This window comes from Mastigoproctus giganteus, chromosome 9 (assembly GCF_048544385.1).
Source record: "Mastigoproctus giganteus isolate SK-2022 chromosome 9, ASM4854438v1, whole genome shotgun sequence".
NCBI lineage: Eukaryota > Metazoa > Arthropoda > Arachnida > Uropygi > Thelyphonidae > Mastigoproctus > Mastigoproctus giganteus.
The window spans coordinates 200,407,291-200,432,073 of NC_143583.1; the positions used below are offsets into that span (position 1 = coordinate 200,407,291).

A 24,783-nucleotide genomic window follows, 5' to 3' on the forward strand; every position below is an offset into this window, starting at 1 on the left:
AGCTGCTTGTACATTAAAGCAACAGGTATAAATGACTAAAAGAAGTGAGCTGAGCATGGTAACGAGTAAATATAATGCCTCTGTTGGTTGAATTATGAACTCCAGAGGTTCGATAGTCGAACACGAACTGTTTACTTTTGGAGAGTCAGATAATTGAGTTCGTAAGTTATCCGTAAGTCGGACAATGATGCTTACTGTGCGCAATTATAAATAAACACTTTCCAATGACATTTATTTATTCTATATTAAACATATCTTAAACTGAAATGCAAAATACAATCAATTTTAACTCAAAGGTATTTTGTCACACACACAATGGGATGAAAGGCTTTCAAGCCTTTTGAGAAGAGTTTCGTCCCAAAAGGCTTTTGCGATTTCAGTTAATCACTAAAATTATTTATTTTATTTCTGCCTTTTAAGAAAAAACAAACTTTATAATTTGTTTCGTATATTTCTTACAGTTTTGTTTGTTCAATCTCATAATTCGTTTACCTTTCGCTAGAGGAAAGCAAGACCACACTTTTATTGGCCCGAGACTACAAAACTGGCCCAGAGCCAACTCCATAAAATACATGGGCTTTCCCACAACGACCAGCAAAATGAAATAGGGTAACAGGAATGCGCCTAGAAAAAATAAAATAAAATATTACTAATTAAAACAAGTTCTTTATAACAATTACTGTGGATTATAATAAATGCTATGGATTAATAATTTCATTTATTATGTACACTGGTGATCAAATGTTAGAGCGCAACAAAACGAAAAATAAAAACTTTATTACATTATGACAAAACGAAAAACAATTTTTTCTTTTAATGGACGATTCCATTAGGAGCTATATTCTTTCTGTGAATGTCCTGGTTCACTAAGATCGTACATTAAAACAAAGTTTGGACCAACTGCTCATACAAAACGAAAAAATCTTAAGGATCAAGGCTCTTGTCGCGCCGGAACACATGGAAATCTGTGGTACCATTCACAGTAATTCCAACCGACACCATTCCACAACCACCTCCTAACGTGTCTCCACCGTTCGATATACTTTCGGCACCAATTCAACGGACATTTATCAGTCCAGAGAGCACCTGTCTGGGACCTTCACCACTGGATACAGATATTAAAAAATCTGATTTTTGTTTTTCTTGGAAACAGAAAATCCGGCCAGAGAATAAATAAGTAATATGAAGACATTTAAAGAGCACGGCTGTCCAATACTGGCAGCCGTAGAGGTTCGGAATTCTCTGATCAAACACCATTTCAATTTTTGATAACCTACAAATAGGTGTGCAACTCTGACGCTACCCCATGGATAGCAGCATCAGCATGTAACAGTTGTGCAATATTTTTTTCCATTTCTTCGAAGAATTGATGAATAAAGTATATGGTTATCGTATAACAGAAAACATGGTTCAGGAATACCCTGAAATTTGCCTCAGCGAATCAGTTTTAGTAAATTATGCATAGCGTGAAAATCAAGAAATTGTAAAAATCAGAGGAGAAGAACACACACTTTACAAGGGGGAGGGGAAGATACTCACCTCCTCCATTCTGATATGCCAAATATGGAAACCTCCAGACGTTACCGATGCCGACTGAGAGCCCAATACAAGACAAAATGAACTCCGCCTTGTTTCCCCATTGACCACGCTCATGAGTTTCTTCGGACAAAGCTTTGATGCTTTTAGATGAGTTTTCTAGTGTTTCTTCAGAACCATTCTTAAAAAAATAAAGTGAATTGTAAGCTACAATAGATTAAAAAAACAGACATAATTATCGTTTAAGCCGCTGTTTTTTTTTTTTTTTTGTAATGTTGCATTCTGGGACAACAACAAGATGAATGAACAGTGTATTTGGTGTAATACAGAAAACAAAACAAACAAAAAAATATATATAATAATAAAAATAAATAAATAAAAAATAAATATTAAATAAAGGAGACCTTTAATCCGTATTGATTCCCAGCATGTACTTGCCTAGTTTTAAATAAAAATGTCAAACTCACATAAACATTAAGTTTATGTACTAGTTTGCCCCACATTATTAAAACCTGACAGGATGAGTACATGGACTCGTGCTGTTTTAGACGTATTCTGTCCCTCCCAGAATATGTAGAGACTGGAACTCTCCACTGTCTAGCTGTAACCGTATCTTCTCCATTTTTTTTTTTTTTGCCAAAAATGGTAGAACCCGGTTCACTCAGCTTTGCGAAACACTATCGGTAACAAAGCAAGGCGAGTTGTGCATTATTTTGTAAATGCATCTTTAGTTACCATTTTTGTGCTAGGAGTTGTTATTTGACTGACTGTACCCTTCTGTTACGCTACACTGTTGTTCATTAACTAGTAGACTGCTTTCTATAACTCTGAAAAGTGAATTCGAATACCGTCGATAACGTGAGGAATTTTTATGAGCCTTTTTAATAACGCGGCTTTACTTTATCATATTAACAATTTTAATTTTAACTGTCTTGACAATGGGCTCTCTCTGATCGATATTGGTTACGATTATTTTCATTCTACATCCAAAGGGAGTGAATCGAATCCATTTGTATCGGAGGAGCTTTTAACACAGACACTGAGTTTAATAGCTCTCTGGCCAGATTTGCATCGTTTTCTCTCTCCTAGACGGTCGGCTTTTCATCCTAAAACAAGAAAAACTGACAAAATGTCCCCACCTTACAGACATACACAGTGATCACTGAATTATGACCACCTACGTAATACTTCGTAGGTCCTCCTTTTGCCTTCAGTACAGCAGCTATCCGAAATGGCAATGATTCAACAAGATGTCGGAAGCGTTCGGGAGGTATGGCCAACAAAACGGTGTGTAATGCGGTCAGCAATGCAGGTATGGAGGTGACTGGTGTATCCAGATTCCTGATATGCCTTTCCATATTGTCCCACAAGTGCTCTGTGGGACTGATATCGGGAGAAGTTCGGAGGCCAATCGATATGCTATGTATGTATGTATGTATGTATGTATGTATGTATTTAACTGTCGAAGGGTGGCACCCGGACATACATCCATCTCCACCAATTTATCATATAACATATTCTCATAATGGCCTGTTAGTGTAAGTGTGTGTACACGTGTGTGTAATGTGTTATAAGTGAAACAGGCTACTCTGTCACCAGGTGATAGTCCATTGGGCAATTACCACCTGGTGCCCATCCCTGGCACGAGGAGCTATGCCTGGATCTATTAGCTCTGGCTGTGCATATTGCACCTAAATCCTTCAGTACAGCAGCTATCCGAAATGGCAATGATTCAACAAGATGTCGGAAGCGTTCGGGAGGTATGGCCAACAAAACGGTGTGTAATGCGGTCAGCAATGCAGGTATGGAGGTGACTGGTGTATCCAGATTCCTGATATGCCTTTCCATATTGTCCCACAAGTGCTCTGTGGGACTGATATCGGGAGAAGTTCGGAGGCCAATCGATATGCTAGAAGTCAGAACTCTATTCCTCAAACGATTCCTGCACAACAAGTGCCCGATGGCTCGGCGCATTGCCATCTTGTAAAACATCATCGCCATTCGGGAAAAAGCGTTGTTCCACATGCACCAAGGGTCCAAGTTCCTGCCAGTGAAACATGCCCCACACCATACAACCCCCTCCACCGGCCTGCACTTTTTATACCATTCATGATGGATCAAGAGCCTTATGTTACTGACGCCAAATCCATACACGACCATCCACGGTGTGGAGTAAATAACTTGACTCATCCGATCAGCACACCTTCTTCCAGTCGTTTAACGTTCAACTTGCAAGTTCTTTGCACCAGGCGAGTCTTTTACGCCGATGAACTTTGGTTAGGAGAGGATGCCGTAGAGATTATCTGCTGGTATAGCCCATACGTGCGAGCCTGCGACGCATGGTCATGCCAGATATTGTTCCAGGTTGGCCAGTGCTGTATTGGGTAGTCACCTCTAACATCAACCTTTCGCTGACCTTTGCAGTTTTGCCGTCGGGTCGTTGTTTGGCAATTTTGTCGCCAGTCCTAGTGCACTTTAACAATGGCGGCTCTCGAACACCCCCACCAGTTCTCAGCCGTTTGGGAAATCGTGGCACCAGCTCGTCGAGCACCCACAATCTGTCCTTTATCAAAGTCGATAAATCCTTCCTTTTACCCATCACGCTCAGAATTTTACTACCTACTGAACCACTGACACCTTATATATGCTACGTAGGTCTACTAACTGTGCACGTTCGTACCTCACGTGGTCAGCGGGTCGCATTCAGTTAAACCACCTTGCCAAGAACTTGGGTTGGGGTTTGCCGTACTTATCCTTAATATCTTTATGTATACTTCTTGCTTTTGCATGAATGGTTTGCTCTCTTCTGAATCCGATTTTCCATCCGTAATATTAACAGCTGTTCCATCTTCGATATAACACTTGGACGCTGTTTTGTGATCACTGTTGATCTTAAGTGCGTTGATCCTTTGACATGTTCTTTTATACGCCCATTGTCCTTTAAAATAGCATTCACCGTTGAAGCAACGAGACTTAATTCACTTGCAATAGATGACAAACTTTGTCTTGCTTTGTAATTCTTAATCATTTTCATCTTCATTTCTAAATCAATTTTGTTTCGTTTCCTGGCACTACCACCACTTGCACTTTCCTTTGGTCGCTTTCCCTTCATCATTGTAATATGTAAATAGGAATGAGGAGAAGTTTTTGAAAATTTGTTTTTTATATGGTTGAAGATTCCAGTGAAGGGGAACACATTTCACCATAATACTGTAACGTAATACAGGACCCAGAGAATTCCAGTTATCGGGATTATCGCAAATGCAATAAGATCGAGTTTACAATAGGTTTATAATAGATTGCGCTAAAAGAAAAGACCAAAAAACCGGAAAGTACAAATTATTTTTATTGTTTTTTGGTGTGACCTCCAGAAATGTGCTTTAGAAAAATATCACAAAGGCGTTCAAAATTGATTCTTATAACGGAAGATATGGTAACGATGAAAGTGTAGTGCAATTTCCATTATAAAAATGACCTTTTAGAGAGATAAATAGCTTAGTAATATAGCGAAATTTTCAACTTCCGAGGAACGTGTTCCACAAGGTTTTTCTGTCGTATTGTGTGCTTGCCATCAACGTACTTGTGGATCATTCGGCTCTCAGCAAGACTACACGCTACCATGTGTATCCAGAAAACCTGGGTTTCAAGATGATCATCTAGCAGTTAGATTAGGGCAAAGATCCTGCGGTCTGGAAACTTACTCAGCTGAACGATGAGTAAGCCTGCAACATCGAAGACCGCGTTGTGATTTTACTCAAAAACCTTTCTTTATAATGAAATTCAAGAGTACCACTTAACAATGGTTCCTTCAAAATTTATTAAGTGAATTGTGTGTAACTAGAGAGAATAGTCAGGACGCAAAAGGGTAAACAAACGAAACAAGGTTTATTAAAACACTAAATTGTACAACACAACATTTAGAAAAAATAATATCCTGATTTGTGTCACTTATATGAGACAGGTTAAATACAACTACAAAGCAGGTTGATATAACTGGGCATTGGTGTTCTTCATGTAGGCTCTTCGCTCGTCACTCTCACAAGTAACAAGATAATTGGTGCCTGTCATAATATACTACTATTCTAATGATAGTATAACAAAATGGGTCCATTTAGTAGCTTTAATTAGTGTTTTGTCATTTGAGTCAATAAGTCACATTAACTGTTAAAACCTAAGTACCAAAAATTGTTACAACAATTGTCTGGGTATTTATATGTGAGGAGAGATGTCTTATACACGCTAAAACAATAAGAGTAGGGCAGGTTTCACTCTGGGCAATTTAGTGCATCTTGTTCTTAAACAACAAAGGTTGACTCACCCAAAGAAATCCGCGCCGCCTCGGCGGCCGTATTCCTTGTCCAAAAAATCATTTTGTCTCTTTTCTCTCTTCTGGTTGATTACACTATTCTATTTTTTTACTTAAAACCCCACCAAAATCTTCGAGTCCTTCGCTGGTCTTTCCTACTACTACATCACATGCCACTACTACTACTACTCTTCTGTCTCACCCAAAAAAGCGTATATTCTTGCTTTCCCCTCTTCAAATATATACCTCTGGGTTCCCCTCATGTGTTTCCCATGACATGCTATGGTTCCGCAGGTCAATAATGTGGGGGAAAAGAATAAACCTTATGACCTGTCACCTATTGCGACTAGAGACTACTAAAAATGAAATGTTATCTGAAGAAAGCAATACGATATTTGTACAGGGCAGTTTCCGTTGTTTTCCAGGGGGGTTTTCAGAAATAAATTGATACGGCACCAAGCACGGAGTGTCGAAAAGACAGTTAATGTGTTTATAGGATTCTGATTACGCAAGAAAACATGTCGCCTGTCCTGTTAATTTTTCTGCTGCTGACCTTAGTCGCCTTCTTCGTTCTTGGGGGGGGGAGAGGGGGTATTACGTGTTCGGCGCTTGCCCGCACACAGGAGAACGATCTGACATCATTTACTGATTAAACGCCTAATAGTGGTGTAAAACTACAGCGGCAGCATCCCTTGGGGCGACGTTGATTTCGTGGGCGAAAAACCAACGCGAACGCAGCTATCTCCGACGGAGCGACGAAGTCCTAAATATAAAGGCTGTGGCAAAAGTAAAGGGCGTCTTGAGGCATTGCATACCTCTTATGGGCCAGGGAAAAGGCTAGAAATGAAAATGTTTTTCATAAACGAATTATCAAAAAAAAAAAAAAAACAGAATGTGTTATTGTGTTCACATTACGATATTTTCACGATACCTCCATTCATTCCTACGGGATGGAAAATACGTTTCCACGATTTTTTTATGTTTGCACCGGCCGGGAAAAACTTACGTAAAATCGAATTTCCGTAAGTCGAGTATTACGTAAGCCGGGGAGTTCCTGTACTCATTAAAATAAATAAACCTTAGATTATTAATTTAGTAAAATTAAAAATTGTAACCGTTAGGGGGCGTTCGCATGGCTGAAAATCAGCCATTGTTGTAAATCAACACTTTCTCAAATTAGCATATCAAAAGTAATATTCTGAGTGATTGTGCGGTTTGTTGAAATAATTTTCTTTGTATTTAGTTGAAATACTAATTGAAATAGAGACCAGAGGGAATGTACTGTATTAAGTGACCACTTATCGGTAAGTGTTATTTTTTAAATGCGATTTTACTAGTATTTATTCGCATAATCATCTGCCAAGTTAAGTTTTAAGGTTGTCTGATATATTATGGAATATTTGTGTCATTTGGATAGTTTAATATATTGCATTTAAATTCTCTGAATTTTGACAGTGTCAAAACAAATTCAATTTAACTCCTACGTAGTGAATTGTACAGATAAATAATGCAATCGTTTTTGGTAACGAAGAAGATTGCTAACTTATTCGTTACGCATTTTGAAGTATTCCCTGCCCACCTTCCGATTTGTGCTTTTGAATGTACAGAGAGAGAGAGAGAGAGAGACAACAACAACAAAAAAAAAAAAAAAAGAAATGTAGTATTTTCATCGAATATCGAAGGTTATACCTTTTCATGGATGAATATGAGTAGTTTTATAAATAAACGAACTGCCACTTTACAAAATAATGAAATATTAAAACAGAAATTGAATTTTACAAATAAGATTACAAAGGACTATACTGTAAGTTGAAGTAATTAAAAACAGCTAAGTTTATTAGGGCTTGAGGAAGTAAAAGATTTTTTAGGTTATTTGGTTTTAATTAAGACTTACGTAAATGAACTTCGAATATGACAAAGTATTTACTATATCAAAATGGATAATATTTTTTTCTGATCAGTATATTACTTTACGACAGTCAAATCAAGTAAAACTTAAACTTACAAAATGAGAGATAATAAAATTAATTTGTTATTGAATTTTATATTTCAATTAGTAATTTACTAATAGGGTTAATACAAATACTAGTAATTCTTACGGCACCAATACGAGTCGGGATTTAATTATTAAATAATAATGACATAAATATAATAAAATTTTACTTCTCTTATTTGTGAAGGTGTTAGTAAAGATTTTAGAGCTCTAATGAAATAATTAACAATAAGATATTATTGTTTCAGAATAACTTTCCAAAGATAAAATAATAAGAGAGATGAATTTAGTGACAACGTTAAACTATTTTCAGAATCGAGTCTTAAATGAAAGAATGCCCAATAATCCAACGATATAAGCATCATACATCTAAAAATAAAACAAAAAGGTAAAAGATGTGTGTTACTATTTTTTGAACAATGTTCTAAGCCTACGTCTTCGAATACCGTTCAAATAATAGTAACATCCAAAAGTGTAGGTCAGTATTCTGGAAATAGTGTGAAATAGGAGTTAAACATTACCTGCTTTTTTATCATCCTAAAGCTATTAATAACAAGGAAATGATTCGGTTCGTGAGGTTTTTGCTGAGGAATAAAATGATTACAGGTTACGTACGTAAACTAAATGATCCATAGTGATTTTGGTTAATTTATTGGCTTGTAGTAGTAGTAGTAGTAGTGGCGTGTGATGCAAAAAAGCAAGTGTATGAGCTTGTGCAGCATCAGCTAAAAAAAAAAAAAAAAAAAAAAATCACACCATTAATTTAGTAAAATTAAAAATTTTACCTAATTCCCTCCAAATACCTGTCCAGTTCCTCCTTAAATTTATTCAACCTATCAACTTCCACAACGACAGATGGAAGTTTGTTCCAGCAATTAACCACCCGCTGGCTAAAGGCAAATTTCCGAACATCTATTCTACATCTGTCCTTTCTTAATTTGAATTTATGGCCCTTTACGTTCGTAATCTGAACAAGTGGAAGGATCCCATCAGAATTCAGCGTGCTCAACCCATTCAAGGGCTTATACACCTCAATCAGATCACCGCGCAGGTGCCTAGTCTCCACCCACTGCAATTTGTAGAACTTAAGCCTCTCTTGGCAAGAGGATCCCTTCATTCCCCTCGCCAATCTTGTTGCCCTTCTCTGTACACGCTCAAGCAAATGTACAACTTTCCTAAAATGAGGCCTCCAGACCTGTACGCAGTACTCAAGGCGTGGCCTGACCATTGCCTTATACAGAGGGATAATCACCTCCTTTTCCCTGCTAGCAAAATTGCTATATATCATTGACAAAACCCCATGACCTGCCCTGGCAGCCTGTCTGCATTGCTCAGAAAACTTCATATCTGACTGCACAATTACTCCCAAGTCTTTTTCATTTTCTTCCACCTTAAGTGTAGTACGATACAGTTGGTACGTTTCTCTGGGGTTACTTCTACCCATATGCAGTACTTTGCATTTGTCAAGGTTAAACTTCAGTTGCCACTTCTTGGCCCATCTGCCCAAATTATCTAGATCCTGTTGCAGTAGCACACTGCCATTACTGTCATTAACAACTCTGCCAATCTTTGTATCATCTGCAAACTTCGACACTAAGCCTGATATACCTTCATTAATATCATTGATAAATATACAAAACAACAGTGGACCCAACACCGAACCCTGTGGGACTCCACTAATAACATTAGTCCACGAAGAGCAGCACCCATTGATTACCACCCTGTGTCTTCTCCCACTCAACCCTCCTTTTATCGATTGTAGCAACTTACCCTTAACACCATTCTGTTACAATTTGTACAATAGTCTTCCATGCGCAACAGTGTCAAAAGCTTTCCTGAAATCCAAATATATGATATCAAAATTAGTTTTTGCATCCAGTTCCTTTGTAACCACATCATAACAACCAGTCAAATTTGTCAGACAAGACTTTCCCTTAACAAACCCATGCTGTGTCTTAATTATTGCTGCAGTCTTGTCTAAATGATCCTGCAATGCATCTTTAACCAGTGACTCCATTATTTTACCCGAAACAGAAGTTAAACTAACTGGTCTGTAATTACTCGTCTCACCCTTCGATCCCCCTTTGCGAATTGGAGATACATTTGCACATCTCCAGTCCGTAGGAACCTCCCCTGAGTCCAAGGATGCTCTCACAATTATGGCTATGGGTTTGCTTAGTTGCTTTGCCGCCTCCTTTAATATAACTGGATAGATCCCATCCACCCCAGGTGCTTTTCTTATGTTTAACTTCAACAATTTCTCCTCCACTTTGCTCTCAGTTATTACCAAATCATTAAGCACCCTGCTACAATTTGATAACCTTCTGCCATTTTCAAACCTTAATAATTCCTCACGTGTGAATGTAGATGCAAATGTGATTATTACTGTTAGATTTTTATTCGTTAGATTATAGGCAATACTGTTTAACTTGCATCTGTATACAGTTTGTGTTCATAGACCGATTTACACGTTGTACTGCTGAAAAACCGGAAGAACTCATTGCTTACTATCTTTGCCTGAGATCGTTCAACTACAGCCTGACTGGGGAAGCCTTTAAAAATTCCTCCAGTCCATGACTCAGACATCTTCGAATAGTGATAAGTGGCGAACTCGCTGTACACTCATGGCGAACGAATGACAAGGACTTGTTAGACAAAGCTAGTCTACCTACATTATACTTAGACAAGAAGCCCCGGAAAGGCTTCTTGTCTAAGTGTAATGAAGGTAGACTAAGACAAGAGGCCTCGGAAAGGTTTTTTAACGATCGAGAATAACCTATTGGGATGTAGTTAAACAACATAAGGACCAACTTCGTTCCCAGGTAGGGGCTAAAGGGGTTGTGCCCACCTTAAGATCAAAATAATGTGGATTTATTTACTGTTACATGATGATTAAAGCTTAATAATTCCTTCGAACACTAGTTTAGCTCTCCTATTTAGAAAATCTTGAGACCACCCCTGATAAGGACGATATATATATACAGGGGGATTCACTACCAGTGCGACAAACTTGCAGGAGGTGTAGGGAGCACAAAGACGAATCGGAATCACATAGCATTGCAGGGTCCGAAATGCCTTCGTCATGCGGTAGAGGACGTTGAACGGGAGGTCGCGTGAACAGCGATCCCGCTGGAAGTCAGCATTTACGAACCGGTTCCCGAGGCAGTAGGATGGACGAGTATTCAAACGTTGAATGGCCTACATGCACCTCGCGTATGGAGCTGCGGACTGTAACGGGCGCGCCGCTCTGCGCTTGTACCAGGAACGTTTCCCCGCACAGGCGTGCTCCTCATCATACGATTTTCGCACGTGTGCACAGAAGGTTACGTGAGACTGGTTGTTTCACGAGAGGTACCATGAATCGAGAGCGAACGACGAGGACGCCAGACAATGAGGAGAATGTTCTACGTCTTGCAGAAGGCAATCGGAGTACGAGTACTCGAGCGATAGGCCAACGATTGGGTATTTCCCAATCCACTGTATGGAGGATACTGTCAACAAACCAAATGAGTTCATACCATCTGCAACGCGTACAATCATTGGAGCCTGCGGATTATACACTCAGGAGGACTTTTGCTACTTGGTTTCTTCAACAGAAACGGTTCGCAAATGCTGACTTCCAGAGGGATCGCTGTTCACGCGACCTATTCCGAGTGATTCCGATTCGTCTTTGTGCCCCCTACACCTCCTGCAAGTTTGTCGTACTGGTAGTGAATCACCCTGTATATATATATATATATATATATATATATATATATATATATAAAAGAAAAACAAAACTTCAAATGGATTTTCTCTTTTCTTTCTTGCATTCATGTATGAGAATTCCTTATCCCGCTCTTAGCTCTGTTTGCTAGTGTTTTGTCATAATCAGCTTTCGGCCGTCTTACTCCAATGGCTTTTTACATGTCTCCAATACACATACAAATCGGAATCACGGAATTGTAATTGTTCAATGCTTATTTCTTTGTTCAAACTCATAACCTCACCCGTCATTCGCATTGGCTTCTTACGTGTATGGAATTTGACCACTGGTTTGTGGCTTCAAAGATAAATCCCTTGAACATTTCCTGTAGCCTATTTGTAACCAACACCATGCAGTAGTCACTCCAATCAAGCTAGCCCAAGATATATCTCATTTCATTATGGCCGCCAATCTTGAAATTGAATCTCTCTTCTTTACTTTTGACTCCATACGTTTCTTTACGTAAAATTCATTTTATGGTTCTGCGGTCTGTGCTGCTATTTGTTCCCCCACTGTCAAGTTTTTGCAGTCAAGGTGCTGAGTGAGAATAAGATCTACGATATTAGAGTCCCTTGTGCTCCCACGGACATCCTGGTATAAGTGGCAATCATCCAGTTTGTTCAAAAATACCACATGGTGTTTTTCCGGTCCACGTATTCGACTCTGTTAATAGTAAGGTAGAAGTAGCCCATAATAAGGCGGTCGTATTTGCTAGCCCATTCAAATTGCCTAAAGAGATTTTTGTCATCCTCAAAATCGTTTTGTCTGTAACATACCCCCTCCTCACTATCACTACCCTTTACTGCAAGTCAGTTTATATGACTCTGACGCAACATCCACGTTACCTGAATCTGACTCAGGGAAGATTCTTGTTGCTTTCAGTAAGTTTTTGATTAGAAACATCACTGCTCCCTCCTTTCCTGTCTCTGTTTAACACAGTCTTCACCGAATTGAAATTCGTTATCTCTAAGTGGCATTGCGTCTCAGTAACCCAACCACATCAGCATTACTTGACCTGATCAAAGGCTCAAATTCGTTTAATTTTCTTACAGTACTCCTAGAATTACTGTATAGATAAATTAATTTATTTGCTCTATTGCATTTTCAGTGTTTAAGGTTATTAATGGTTGATCACAAATGCTCTCATAAAGGGTGCAAATATAATTTTGTCCCATGCCACTGACCTGAGGTGATCTGTTTCCCATTTACTGACGATAAACGATATCGTCTAATGAACCTTTCATTGTATTTGAATTCCTTTGTGAAAAAGCAGTTAAATTTCTTATCTCTATTTTTAATTATTGTACATGTATGTGTGAGATAGCATCCAGCTCCTCAGTAAAGTCAAATATCGCCAACAAATTCAGATAATCTCTTCTACTGAGCCGAACTTCGAATTACCGTGTCCTTCAAAAGAAACCCGGAAGTCTCATCCGTATTGACTTGGCAGGTAAAAGTTATTATCGTCCATTCCACTGTTTTAGCACCCTCATTTGGATTGCAGTTGGGTTATCTCAAACTGATTAGTTTTATGAGTATAGAGGTTATAGAAGTAATCTAATCTTGGTACAATGTTAATGGTGGGGGAGGGAATAACTTGTTCTTTCCCAACCATCAGTGTAATTCTGTTTTATCGGTTTCATTTTTATTTCATATGTGTAAAAGGTACAGGAACTGCCTCTGTTTGTGACCTCAATGCCGTCATATGTTTCCTAGCATTATATCATCGTCAGAATAATCTTAGTAACCATCATGAAAGAAGTTCAGTGGTTTCTGAAGCCCATTTCAGAATAATGCTTTATTATACTCCCTTTTTAGACACATTTGCAAAATTTAACTTCACAAACGTACGTACTTAGTTTTAATTAATGCGGATTATTCTTTAATGACTTTAGGTAACAGGACCAAACTGTGTAGAAGAAAAGTTGAATCATAAAATAGGAAAGTATTCCACTCTAAGTAGTTCAAACAAAAATGATTGAAGTGTAAAATAAGACAAACCTCTGTAGTGTTGAGAGCCGCATTTGCCTTTCATTATCACAATAGAATGGGGCAACGCTTCATAATATGAGTGTTTGGAAATGTTACTGAAATAATATCACATAAAAAATGAATATACATTAGCTGGGCCTTGGAGAAACAAATTCTCGTTATGCTGAGACTTGCTGGCAGAGCCATATCAATACGTAAGCGGATGCAAAAAAAAAAAAATTCCACCGCCATCTCACACACGACAAAAGGCCCATCTTCCATCTCAATACATACCAAGGCGGCATTAAGATGGAAGCGAGCACATCCCGGCGTTACCTTTCAGGAGAAAAAAAAAAGCTTCAGGCCCAGTGAAGTAATGGGACAGCGGCCCAATGAAAAAGGTCCCAGTTGGGAGAGAGAGGCGTATTTTTCTTGTTTGCATTCAGATTTTTAAAATCTTAACGCAGTCTTGGATACTATAAAATCTTCTGCAATCCCTAAGAGCTGGCGCCTGGTGGATGCGTTCGTTTCCAGGAACGACCCAACTTGTTAGGGACCAAATTTCCCAGTAAATCCTTGCTATGAAAGAACTGATTTCTGTGCGATTCGTTAAGGGAAAAAAGAAATTCGTTTAATAGAACTACTTTTACTTCCAACTGTTCTGCAGTGCACAACGTACACCACTTTGTTTTGATATTTATTTATTTATGTATTTTAAGACAGGTCTTTTCCCTGTAGACATGTCTAGAGATTTAAGTCTGACTGGAAGCGAATTGCTAATTCATGGTAATGTTTGTTGGCGCTATATTCTAAGCAAACATCCTCGACTGGGCTTCGTGGTAAGTGTCGCCAGCTGTACCGAGGTCAGTGGTGGAAATTCTAGGTTCAATAGGTCCCTCACAGGAGGGAACCAGTCCGTCCGCTGCTTTAGTATGGCTTTTAAAGATAACATGGGGGCCGTTTAACAAATATGAAATGGGGAGGTAATGTATAGTAACCTCTGCTGGGCTCAAACCTTAAGTGATTTTTATCCTAAAGAGATATGTCTTTCTAAAGAATCCGGAGCCGAGTATCTCTCTCTCTCTCTCTCTCTCTCTCTCTCTCTCTCTCTCTTTATGAGGTATTCTAGGTTTTTCTGCTATCTCATCAATCCCACTCCAATTTTATTTTGTAATTCATAACTTCCTTTTTATTACATTGTTAACAACTGCTTCCGTCTGGGGATGTTGAGCTTGTCCAACAATATTGTTCAATTCCTCCTTGTAAAATAAGGAGCATTTATTTATTTATTGGATGAGACCAAAAGAACGTAAAACAAGAACTTTATAGTTAGGGTAAGAAATAATTGTCAAAAGTTAGTGCATTGAATAATGCTGTGAATAGTCAAGAAAACTGGGTTTGATTTATGAATCGGTTTTGCATCTCCAGTAATGACAGTCCTTTGATTGTGGAGCTAGTTATTTTGAATTATAAATTCATGTTAGTTGTGAAGGAAAGTTGTGTTCTGAGGCGAAGAATTTTTTTCATTCCATACGAGACGAACTGTCTTATGGAATGAAAAGAGCCACAGGAATGACTCCTCACATCCCCCTAAGCTCGAACACGGAAGTCCAAACATTCAGCGACAACCATGCAGTATTTTACACAGGAAATATGAAGCAATATAAAAGTGTGTGTACATGAAGATCAGTACACAAACACTGTTTCCGCTTTGGTAAATTTGGAAAACAATCCTGTGGGACATTTTTATCAAATTAGAGGTGCACAGCGTGACAATCCTTGCAGTGAACAACGGCGGATAGCCTTCAGCTTGCTGACTGTCTTATGCAACGACATAAGAAAAAGAAACAGCTATATTACGTGCGTCTACCAACCGCGAAGTATTGAGTGAAGGCGCCGATGACCTCAGTTACCCCTTACATATTCGTGAACAGTTTAGTCCGTGCGCCTAGTGGTAATGATGTAAAGAGAGGGGAGTATTATAGCCACGTGATAAGAGATGATGTAATGCATAAGGTTTACGTGAGAGAATGTGAGACTCTAGCATGGTGCTAAAAGAAGAGATTTTTTTTCCATTATTGAGTTTTGAGAATATTTCCTATTCATTGAACGTCTAGTTCTATGGAAGGATAGCTTTAATTTTTGTAAATTTGTTGCCCATGTCACTTGAACTTGAAAACCAGTTCATCAACAGTGTAACTCATACACGATATGTACCCTGTTATGAATCGTTTGCTACTATTCAACGCCTCTGAGTGGACCGCAAGAAATTTTAGGGATCGAAGTCCGCTCAAGTTATTGGGCAACCTATGCGAAATGTTGTATGTTCCTGGTATGTTTTGATAAGCTAATGTAGGAGGAATTAATTTTGACAAATCACCCTTCCTGAATGATTTTTTTTTTAAACTTAAATCTCAGTCCTAGCCATTCTTTCATGTTTTTCCTTAAATTAGGTAATTTTATCTAAGTTTATTTTGACTTTGTGGCCTTCCCTAGGAAACCAGTAAGTAGCGCTGACCCTGGGTGAATCGTGTTATTAAAAAGATTGAGAAACGCACGGATTTCGAACTGTACTGGAATACATGTGGACATGTGTTTTTGTAAAGGGCGGCTCCTAGAACGTGAGTTCATCTCCGCCTCGTATCTCTGTGAAGATCAGTATCACTACAAACGGGCCAGATGTGTGTGACGTAGATTTGTGTATACTGTGTGTTCTGTTCTGGCCTCTTGGCTACCCAGAAGCATCAGTCACCTGGACTGATGTTTGTTATTGTTTGTTATATGGTTTTTAGGAGCATTAGCAACTAAGGCCATATTGCTCCAGGGATATGCGGTGGTCATTCCCTGACCTTTCCACATCCTCCGTATTTGGTGGTCACGGGCTTGAACCTCGGTCTAATCAAGAAGCGTGTGCTATGCACTGCTGCTCCTGCCCACCTGGCTACGGAGGCGCCCCTGGACTGATGATTCTGGGTACTCGTCCACACCACGGGAAGGTGGGCCAGTCCCAATGGAGTCCGTACTCTCTCGATACGAGACTCTGAACCACCTGATGTTGCCAAAAGGTGGGCCAGATTTCTCTGGGGGGTGCACTCCAGAGAGGGAAATAAAAAAAATAATAATAAAATTTCCCGTGGTGAAAAAAAAAAATAAATAAATAAAATAAATAAAAATCCCCGTGGTGAAAAAAAAATATATAATAAATAAATAAAATAATAATAATAATTCCCCATGGTGAAAAAGAAAATACAGTAGATTAAATAAATAAAAATAAAAAATAAATAAAAATAAATAAATAAATAAATAAATTCTCTCTGATAAAAAAAGAGAGAGCTGTCTGGCACCAGTGACAGCCCAAATCCCAGGTGTCAGAACAGAGCGCTAGTAAAAAAAAAAAAAAAAAAAATGAAGCTAAATAAATGAAAAATAATAATTAAAGAAGTAAATAAATAATTTTAATCCCACACCCTGGCTACAGTGAAGAGAAAGATTTAAGATGTAAGTCTACAGTGAAGATGTAAGCCAGCAGAGAAAGAGAGAGAGTAAAAAAAAAAAAAAAAAAAAAATGGGGGAGTGGTTATCTATCCTGCACAAAGTGAGAAAGAAGAAAAAGTGAGCCAAGGCTGCTCCTAGTTCCAGGACAGGCCCCGGAAACAGTGCAGAACGCAGGTTAGAGAAAAAAAAAAAAATTGCACTGAAGTAACAGTCAGTAGAAGAAGTAACTTTCAGTTGGCAGTGGCATTGTTAATGATCGGGATTTCCACGTCGGTGATTGGCGATCAGTGTCCTCCTCCAGGCAAAGGTCTGGAAGGCTTCGAGGTTGTTCTGGGTACATATCAGTTGATGCAGATCTGCTGGGGGCAGTGGCGGATTTAGCACTTGAGAGGCCCCAGGCGCAATTCAATTTTGAGCCTCCCCTCTAAATATTTTCGGTACCACTACAGTGTGCATTCTAAGCGCACGTTTTTACAAAGCACGCGCTCTAGATTTGGTGTTGCGGTTTTAATCATTTTGGTTGCGCGATTATTTCATACATATTTTAACTAATGTTTAAATGAAAAAATGAGACAACCACCATCCCTCCCAAATCTAACATTAATACACGAAAACAACAAATCTCCAAACCAAAGCTATAAAATAGTTAAATCGTAAACCTCGCCGATATGATATGAATTCATGGTCCCACTCTAACCTACAGGCAGGCGTGCAGAACAGAAGGTACGTGGCATGAGCGCATGGGCTTGCATAGCAGTCCCTGCCTGTAAATTGCACGGTATCACGGTAGCATGCAGGCTATAGTACAACCATATTTATTTGTCACCTTCCCTACCTATCTTGCAAGTTGCAACTTTTAAGAGGTAGAAAAAATTTTAGATTATCTAACTGAAATTTGTCTTTATATTTACTCTCTTTTATTCATCATTACTGTTCGAGGTGGATTTTTTTATAAAAGTGCATCAATTGATTTATTAATAAAAAAATACATTGAAACAACATAGTTATCAGTCTGTTTATTAAACATTAAAAATATATTCGAATATAAAATAACATCGTGTTTGTTATTGTATTAATTAGATGGTAGGTGTACCAATGTCAATGGGTGTATAAAAATGGGGATTTTTTCAGCATAGACAATGATAAGTTTAATTTTTCAATTTATGTTTTTGTCTATTGTGCCTTGTGAGAAGTAGCTTCTGAACATCCAGTAAAGATTGTTTGGACATTCGGCTGTGCGAACATGTTCCAGTGCACTTTCCCACTATACATCATCTTAGGCCCCCTCGAAGTCAATAAACAGAGCGAGTTCATATTGGATTGCGAAGTTTCCAGATGCAGGATCAAATCAGAAAGGGCATCTTCACATGATCTGCCCTGGGTGAATCCATATTGGGCTGGTGAAATCATACATTTGGAGAGAAAGAGATTCGTGATTCGGATGGCCACTAGCCTTTCCAAGGTCTTGCCCAGGTTTGCCAGCAGGGCAATTGGTCTGTACGAACGAGGGTTCGTTATTGGTTTATTTGGTTTTGGTATTAGGTGGAGCAGTGCAACCTTCCAAGGCTGGGGGAACTTTGATTTTTGGATGCATTTATTGTACAATAATAGAAGATGTTCTGGCTTTAATTTGTGAAATCTAAAGGTGAAGGCATATTCAATTAAATCCAGTCCTGGGCATTTTTCGGTATTTACTTTTTTGAGGACCTGATTCAATTCCAGACTGGTGAAGGGTTCAGCTTGGGTCTGTGTTATATATTCGGCATTCTTCTTCCGGATACTTTTGTGTTCCGGCAAGTCATTCTGAGGGTCGTCGTCCGGGAAAAGCTTATTTATGATGGCACTGACAGAGTCAGTCCAGTTGGTGGTTTCTGGTTTCATTTTGGTCAGCCAGGACAGTGCCAGAGATATCTGTTGTGAAGGTTTTTCCCCGTTTGATTTTATACAGTAACCCCCAGGAGTTTGAATTTCCAGATTCTAGGACGAATGTATCCCAGGTTTCTCGCTTTCTAGTTGCTATTGCCTTGGCGTACGTGTTCTTTTTATTCAAGTATTCCCTATGTAGCCTTTCGACGTCTGCTGCTGGCCAGTTTCGTCGGTTCTGATACTGCTTTCGTGCGTGGTGGACTTGCCTCCTTAGTGTCATAAGTTCCGTGTTCCACCATGCACAAGATCTGTTGCATGGGACTTTCTTCCTTGTTGTTCTATACGAGGCTCTGGTAATTGCTGTTTGTATTACTTCACTGTATTCTTCTGGTGTTGCTTCTTCATGTTGGAAAGTCTCTATTGAAGGCATCCCAATCGACTGTTCTTAAGGAAACCTTACTAATTCTGACACTCTTTCCTTAGTAGTTGTCGGCAGGCGCCTGTTCCCAATGTGAAAATAGATGACCCGATGGTCACTTATCGTCCAGTCCGGTATTGTGACCCAATCCCAGACGCATGTCCGTAAGTCATTGGTGGTTAGTGTGACATCAATATTAGATTGTCCAGTGGTGCTACAATATGTCACAAGGTTGTTGGGTAGGTTATGGATGGTTAAATTTCTGTTCAGAATTAATTCCTTTAGAAGTCGCCCACGTGCATCCAAGGAAGTTGAGAACCATAATGGGAATTTGGCATTAACGTCTGCTGTTATTAGTATACTGTTAGAGTTAAGAAGGTCAATGGCAAACTCAATATATCTTAGAAAGTAATCTATATCCCTGGAAGGCAGACAGTAGAGGGACATGATATATAGTGTGATTGAAAAGAACCTAACCTGGATGCAAGTAGCAAACTTTGTGCAGAGCCCGTGAATTATAAGGACATCAGTTTGCTTGTTGGCTACAACTATGCAGGTCTTAGGGTCAGTGCTAGCTGGCTGTATAAGTCTTGTCTGCATTGTATAGCCCACTATCTTGTGTGTGTTTTCTGCTGGGACTTTGATGGTGTATAGCTCCTGTATTGCAATTATGTCGATTTGGTGAGCCTCGGCTGCATGTCTTATTTCATCTGCAGCTGTGTGGGAATGATGAGCGTTTATCTGCATGATGCGTAATTTAATTTGGCTGGAGTTCTGGCTATTACTGGCTGCTGAGGATGATGCTGCCAGGGCAGGTCTGGTGAGCTGTTGTTGAAAAGTTAGGTTCTTATCCATTAGTGGTCCTTTTCCGTGCTGTTTCTAGAGCTCGTTGATACTCTGGGCAATTTACCTCTCTAACTGAGTGTTGATGGTCTTCCTTTCTCTGTTTGCAGTTGATGGAGCTTGGAGGTTCGTCTTGGTGTGGACATTCAGCGTGAACGTGTCCGCACGTTGGAGAGGTGTGGGTGCAGTGGACCAAAGTGTGCCCATAGCCCAGGCAAAGAAGCACTTGGTTACCACAGTGAACGGCTTGAACTTGTGGGAACTACAGCCGAGAAAAATTCTGTTGAGTGATATAACTTTTTTGTAAAGATAGGGGTCTAGTGTTATGACTCTGTGGGCAGTAAAGCTGCCTTTTGCACTTGTGGAGAATCTGAAGGTTTTTGTGGTACACGTCTTCTGCCAACTCGTCGTTGGTCATTGAATTGGGGCCAGTATAGATGATCACTAATGGGTTACTCATCTTTGGAGGACCAGCTGTAACCCCAGCAGTTTGAAATGAACTCGCTGTAGAGATGTTTTCCAGGTCCTGTTTTGAGGCAGTTTCAATAATAACTCCTCTGTTTCTTATAGGGCGCAGTGACTTGACTTTGATCGATTTAAACTGATTCTTCAGGGTGTTTGGAACAAGGTCCTTTACCTCTTTTTGAACAAGGTCCTTTAATGGCTCTCAGTAGTAGGACGTGTTGCGGGCTCTGCATTTCTGATCTATTTACTTAGGTTGGTTCTGGGCTGGTTCCGGACGGCTGTGTTCTCACTGCAGCAGCATAGGTGCGTGCTAGTGGGATTTCCAAAGGATGGCTCACGTCTTGTTCAGAACTCACTGAGAGATTTGGTGAGAACTTGGAGACTGTATCAACCACTTTTTCTAATAGGTGGATTTTGGACTTGAGTTCAGCATTAACTGCTTTGAGTTTCTCATTGTCTATTAGGAGAGCTGTGGAGATAGTTTCCAAATTATTCCAAAGCTCTTGTACCGTATTGCTAGCTGACTGTAATCCTATTGGAGTCTTGGTTAAGGAATGCAACCAGTTTTTTATGTAGCACTGCTACTACCTGATTCAGGGATAAAGATGAAGTTTTATCAGTGTTGACAGTCAGAGTTGGGATTAATGTAGATGGAATTGCCAGCTTGCTGGAGGTTTCAATTCCATCCGCTATAGTTTGATCAAGGGCCGATTGTGCCAGAGCAGCAGTAGTGGCTGCAGCTGAAGAGCTTGGTTGGGCAGTAGAGGCTGTATTGCTAGTTACTGCAGGAACTGGGGTAGCATCGCTTGCCAAGAGTAACGCAGAAACTGCTTTTGGGGTTGGCAATATCGGTTGAACTGCAGCAAGTTGGAGGGCTGTTGGAGATGCAGAAGCCTTAGTGGCCAGTTTCAGAAGTGGTGGATGTGAAGAGTCTGAAGCTGGATTTTTAGTAGTTGAATTGGCAACTGGTGTCGACATGCTAAATTCTAATTTTGATGACACCAACGGGTCTGGGTCAGAATCTGGGGGCTCGGCACAAGGAGACTTACTGTTATCATCAAAGGGAAGCAGAGAGGGAGATCGAAGCTCCTGGTACTTGGATTTCTTTTTACTTTTCTTTTTCTTCTTCATGGGAGCAGTTCTTACTGGCACCCTAGGGAGGAGGAGCCCAAAGCCTCAGCCTCATCCCCCACATCTTCAGGAGCTGGACTCTTCTCGAGAACTCGTACTTTGTTTGGATGAAAATCCGATAAGGTAGCGCAGTCTACCGATTTTAGTATCGGTTTCCAGATAAGTTATTTTAGGCTAAAGATTTACTTCTGGTATTTATTAGTTGCAATTACTTCCAGAAGGGGGCGTCACAATCTACCATAATTAATTCAGTATTCTGTTAGAAGACACGTCACTGTAATACGACGTCATGGAGAATGGCGTCAGTACAAACTAGTACTAATTAGCACCCGATTAAAGATCAAAAATCATTATTAATAGATGCCAATAATACAATATTAATAGAAAAAATCAACTATTAATTCCATATCGTGATATCATCATTAGATTGGGTTCAGTTTGATTACTAAAATAATTTATCAAACGCTACTTCAACCTAGGAACTGTCAGCCAATGGGAACTGAGTCACGTGACAGAAGCACCGCAGACTAACCCCTTTGTTCTTCAACTAGGGAAGAAGGAATAGCCACCTCCATGTGGTTGTATTTTCTAAGCAGTCAACGCCTTAGAAGTTCAGCATGAAAAAGACACCAAAAGACTCGCCCTCTCATATGGATTGTAGTACACCAGAATTTAATCCGAGAAATGCAGAATAACTCGATTTAACTCAAATAACGGAGCACTCATTTACTCGACCGTAGGGGAAAAGACTGATATTCATATCCAATTTTTATAAGTCTAGAAACTGCCCCTCGAATTACATTAAATTAGCATAGGCGGGGGCGGCTAGGCGACGATTATCGCCAGGTCTGTACGGGCCTAATCTTTTTTTTTATTTTTACCCTGCCCGAATTTATTTTTCAAATTCATTCCTCTTCCCCGAACTGATTTTTATCCCACCCCGATTTAAACTTTTTATATAAATAAAATCGCTAGCATTATAATAATAATAAAAAAATAAACTTTCAGATTCAAAATTCAATATTAATAATTATATAACAATAATTGTCCAAAATAATTATCAATATTAATTATATAAAAAAGAAAATGTAATAAATTTCCAATTTACCATGTTTAATATAATTCCAATACTTAAATTAAAAAAATTAGAACTGGCTGTGACTTCTGTCACTGGCAATTCTCACTGTATGAATGATGGATGTGTAAGCATTCTTCCCCTCACCTGCATTTCTGAATTATTGATGAGTATTGGATAAAGAAGCGGTTAGAAAGTGTTACAAGTGAATGTTCTTAGAATTTTAAGTAGGTCAAACCAAAATCTCGGATGTAGTAGAACTAGGGATTACTGTATCACACTTTTAAGAAATACTGTACACATACAACTACATACAAAAAAGGGATCATTGCCGGGGGGTATGATGACTCATATTCTATTTCTCTTGATGTAACGTAAATTGGGATATAAAGACTCATATTACATTCTCTTGATGTAACGTAAATTGCAACTTAATGCTAGCTTAGGGGTAAAGGCTATTTTACTGAACAAAAATACAGACCGGGTCATTTCCACGAAAGAGTACAAATTTTGGAGACGTTGGCGAAGTGCGCCTTATTGGCCAATTAAAAGTGTCAACAGACTACTAATGCACATTTTTTTCCTAAAAAACCTTTAAGAATTTAAATACAAAAAATATATGGAAAAAATAGTCCGAAATTTTTGAATAGCAATTCATTACGATTATTTGGACCCGACCCTAATCATTTCACACACATTTTGCTTGAAGATTACCATCTCTTCAACAACATGATTAATGATGTCTTTTAGGTTTTGCTATCCTCTGTGCCAGTATTAAAAAAAAAAAAAAAAAAAATATTTATTAGGGTCACCCGGTAGTTTCTTATACCCGTATTTGTATTTTGCGTGTGTTCTCTAGTCGATTTGTCTGCTTTGCTGGACGAAAAACCTCGGGGTTCCGGGAAAAAAATCTCGCTATCTACGCCTGAGACCAACTAACTCGACCACGGAGTGAAAAAGTCCATAAAAGTTGCTCGCCTCATCGACGGGATTCGAACCGGACTTTTTCCACTCGGTGTGGGGAAGAACGATGACGATGCCAGTGTAGTAGATTCGCTACTTGTCACTCGTTTGGAAAGATCAGGTTCAAAGCCTCATCCCGATAGGTCCTCGCGTCTCCAAGTCCTCTGCCATGGAGCTGTACAACCGGGTGACAAGTGACGTAGCCACTATGCAACGACAGAGGCGAAAATTGCGAGAGTACTGGAATGTTAGCATTGTAATTCTCTAATAGGATTTAATAGTGGTAAGAGTTAACAGTTTCTATAAGTTCAGGACAAGCGTTCTGGACCGAATACATTAATAGAGAAGCTTTCCTTACCTTGTTTGTCATAGTAGCGACCGTGCTTTCTTTTGAATTATCCATCGGATGAAGCGACACGAGAAAAGAAAAGAAAATCGGCTTTGCATCTCACGTGTCAGATAACCAACTGCCGTCACAAAGGGCGAATGAACAAGTAATGTTCTTATATTGGATGACGTCTACACGGCGAAGGAGAAAGTTACCTGCGTCGTGTAGCCGCTTGGCCATTCACACGGTGGGTACCACATCAATGGTAAACGTACAGATGTGTTCCATTAGACCGGTTTGTTAGAACCTCGATAGTAATGTCATAATCTCGCAGTGTTTGTCAATTTAGCGGTTTTCCCGCTAGTTTTAGCGGAATTGCTTCAGGTTTGCCGGATTAAAATATGTAATAGCGGAAAGAGTATAAATGTAAAAATTTAAAATATGTTCTGTAACATTTTAAATTAAGAAATATTTATTTAACAATATAAATATTTCATAATTGAAATGTTTTATTGATATACATCGTAAACATAGTAGGGATATCTCATTTCATAGTTTTTTTTTTTTTTTAATAAAGCGAAGAATTGGTTTTATATTATTCAGGGATTCCCCTGAGGGGAACCCAAACAATTTCAATACGTATTTCAC

The 24,783-nt window shown here is 39.1% G+C and overlaps 1 protein-coding gene across 1 annotated transcript in view; it reads right to left on the reverse strand.

The window, feature by feature from the left end:
* LOC150081019 (sodium- and chloride-dependent glycine transporter 1-like) overlaps positions 1–24,282 on the reverse strand; it is a 50,733-nt gene extending 26,451 nt beyond the window's left edge. Inside the window, exons 1-3 of the mRNA XM_090380892.1 lie at positions 24,166–24,282; positions 1,540–1,717; positions 493–624 (exon numbers count right to left, since the gene is read on the reverse strand). Coding sequence (XP_090237018.1) covers positions 493–624; positions 1,540–1,717; positions 24,166–24,210 — 355 coding nt within the window. The 5' untranslated portion in view covers positions 24,211–24,282. The remainder of the gene's footprint in view (positions 1–492; positions 625–1,539; positions 1,718–24,165) is intronic.
* Between the last annotated feature and the right edge of the window lie 501 nt (positions 24,283–24,783).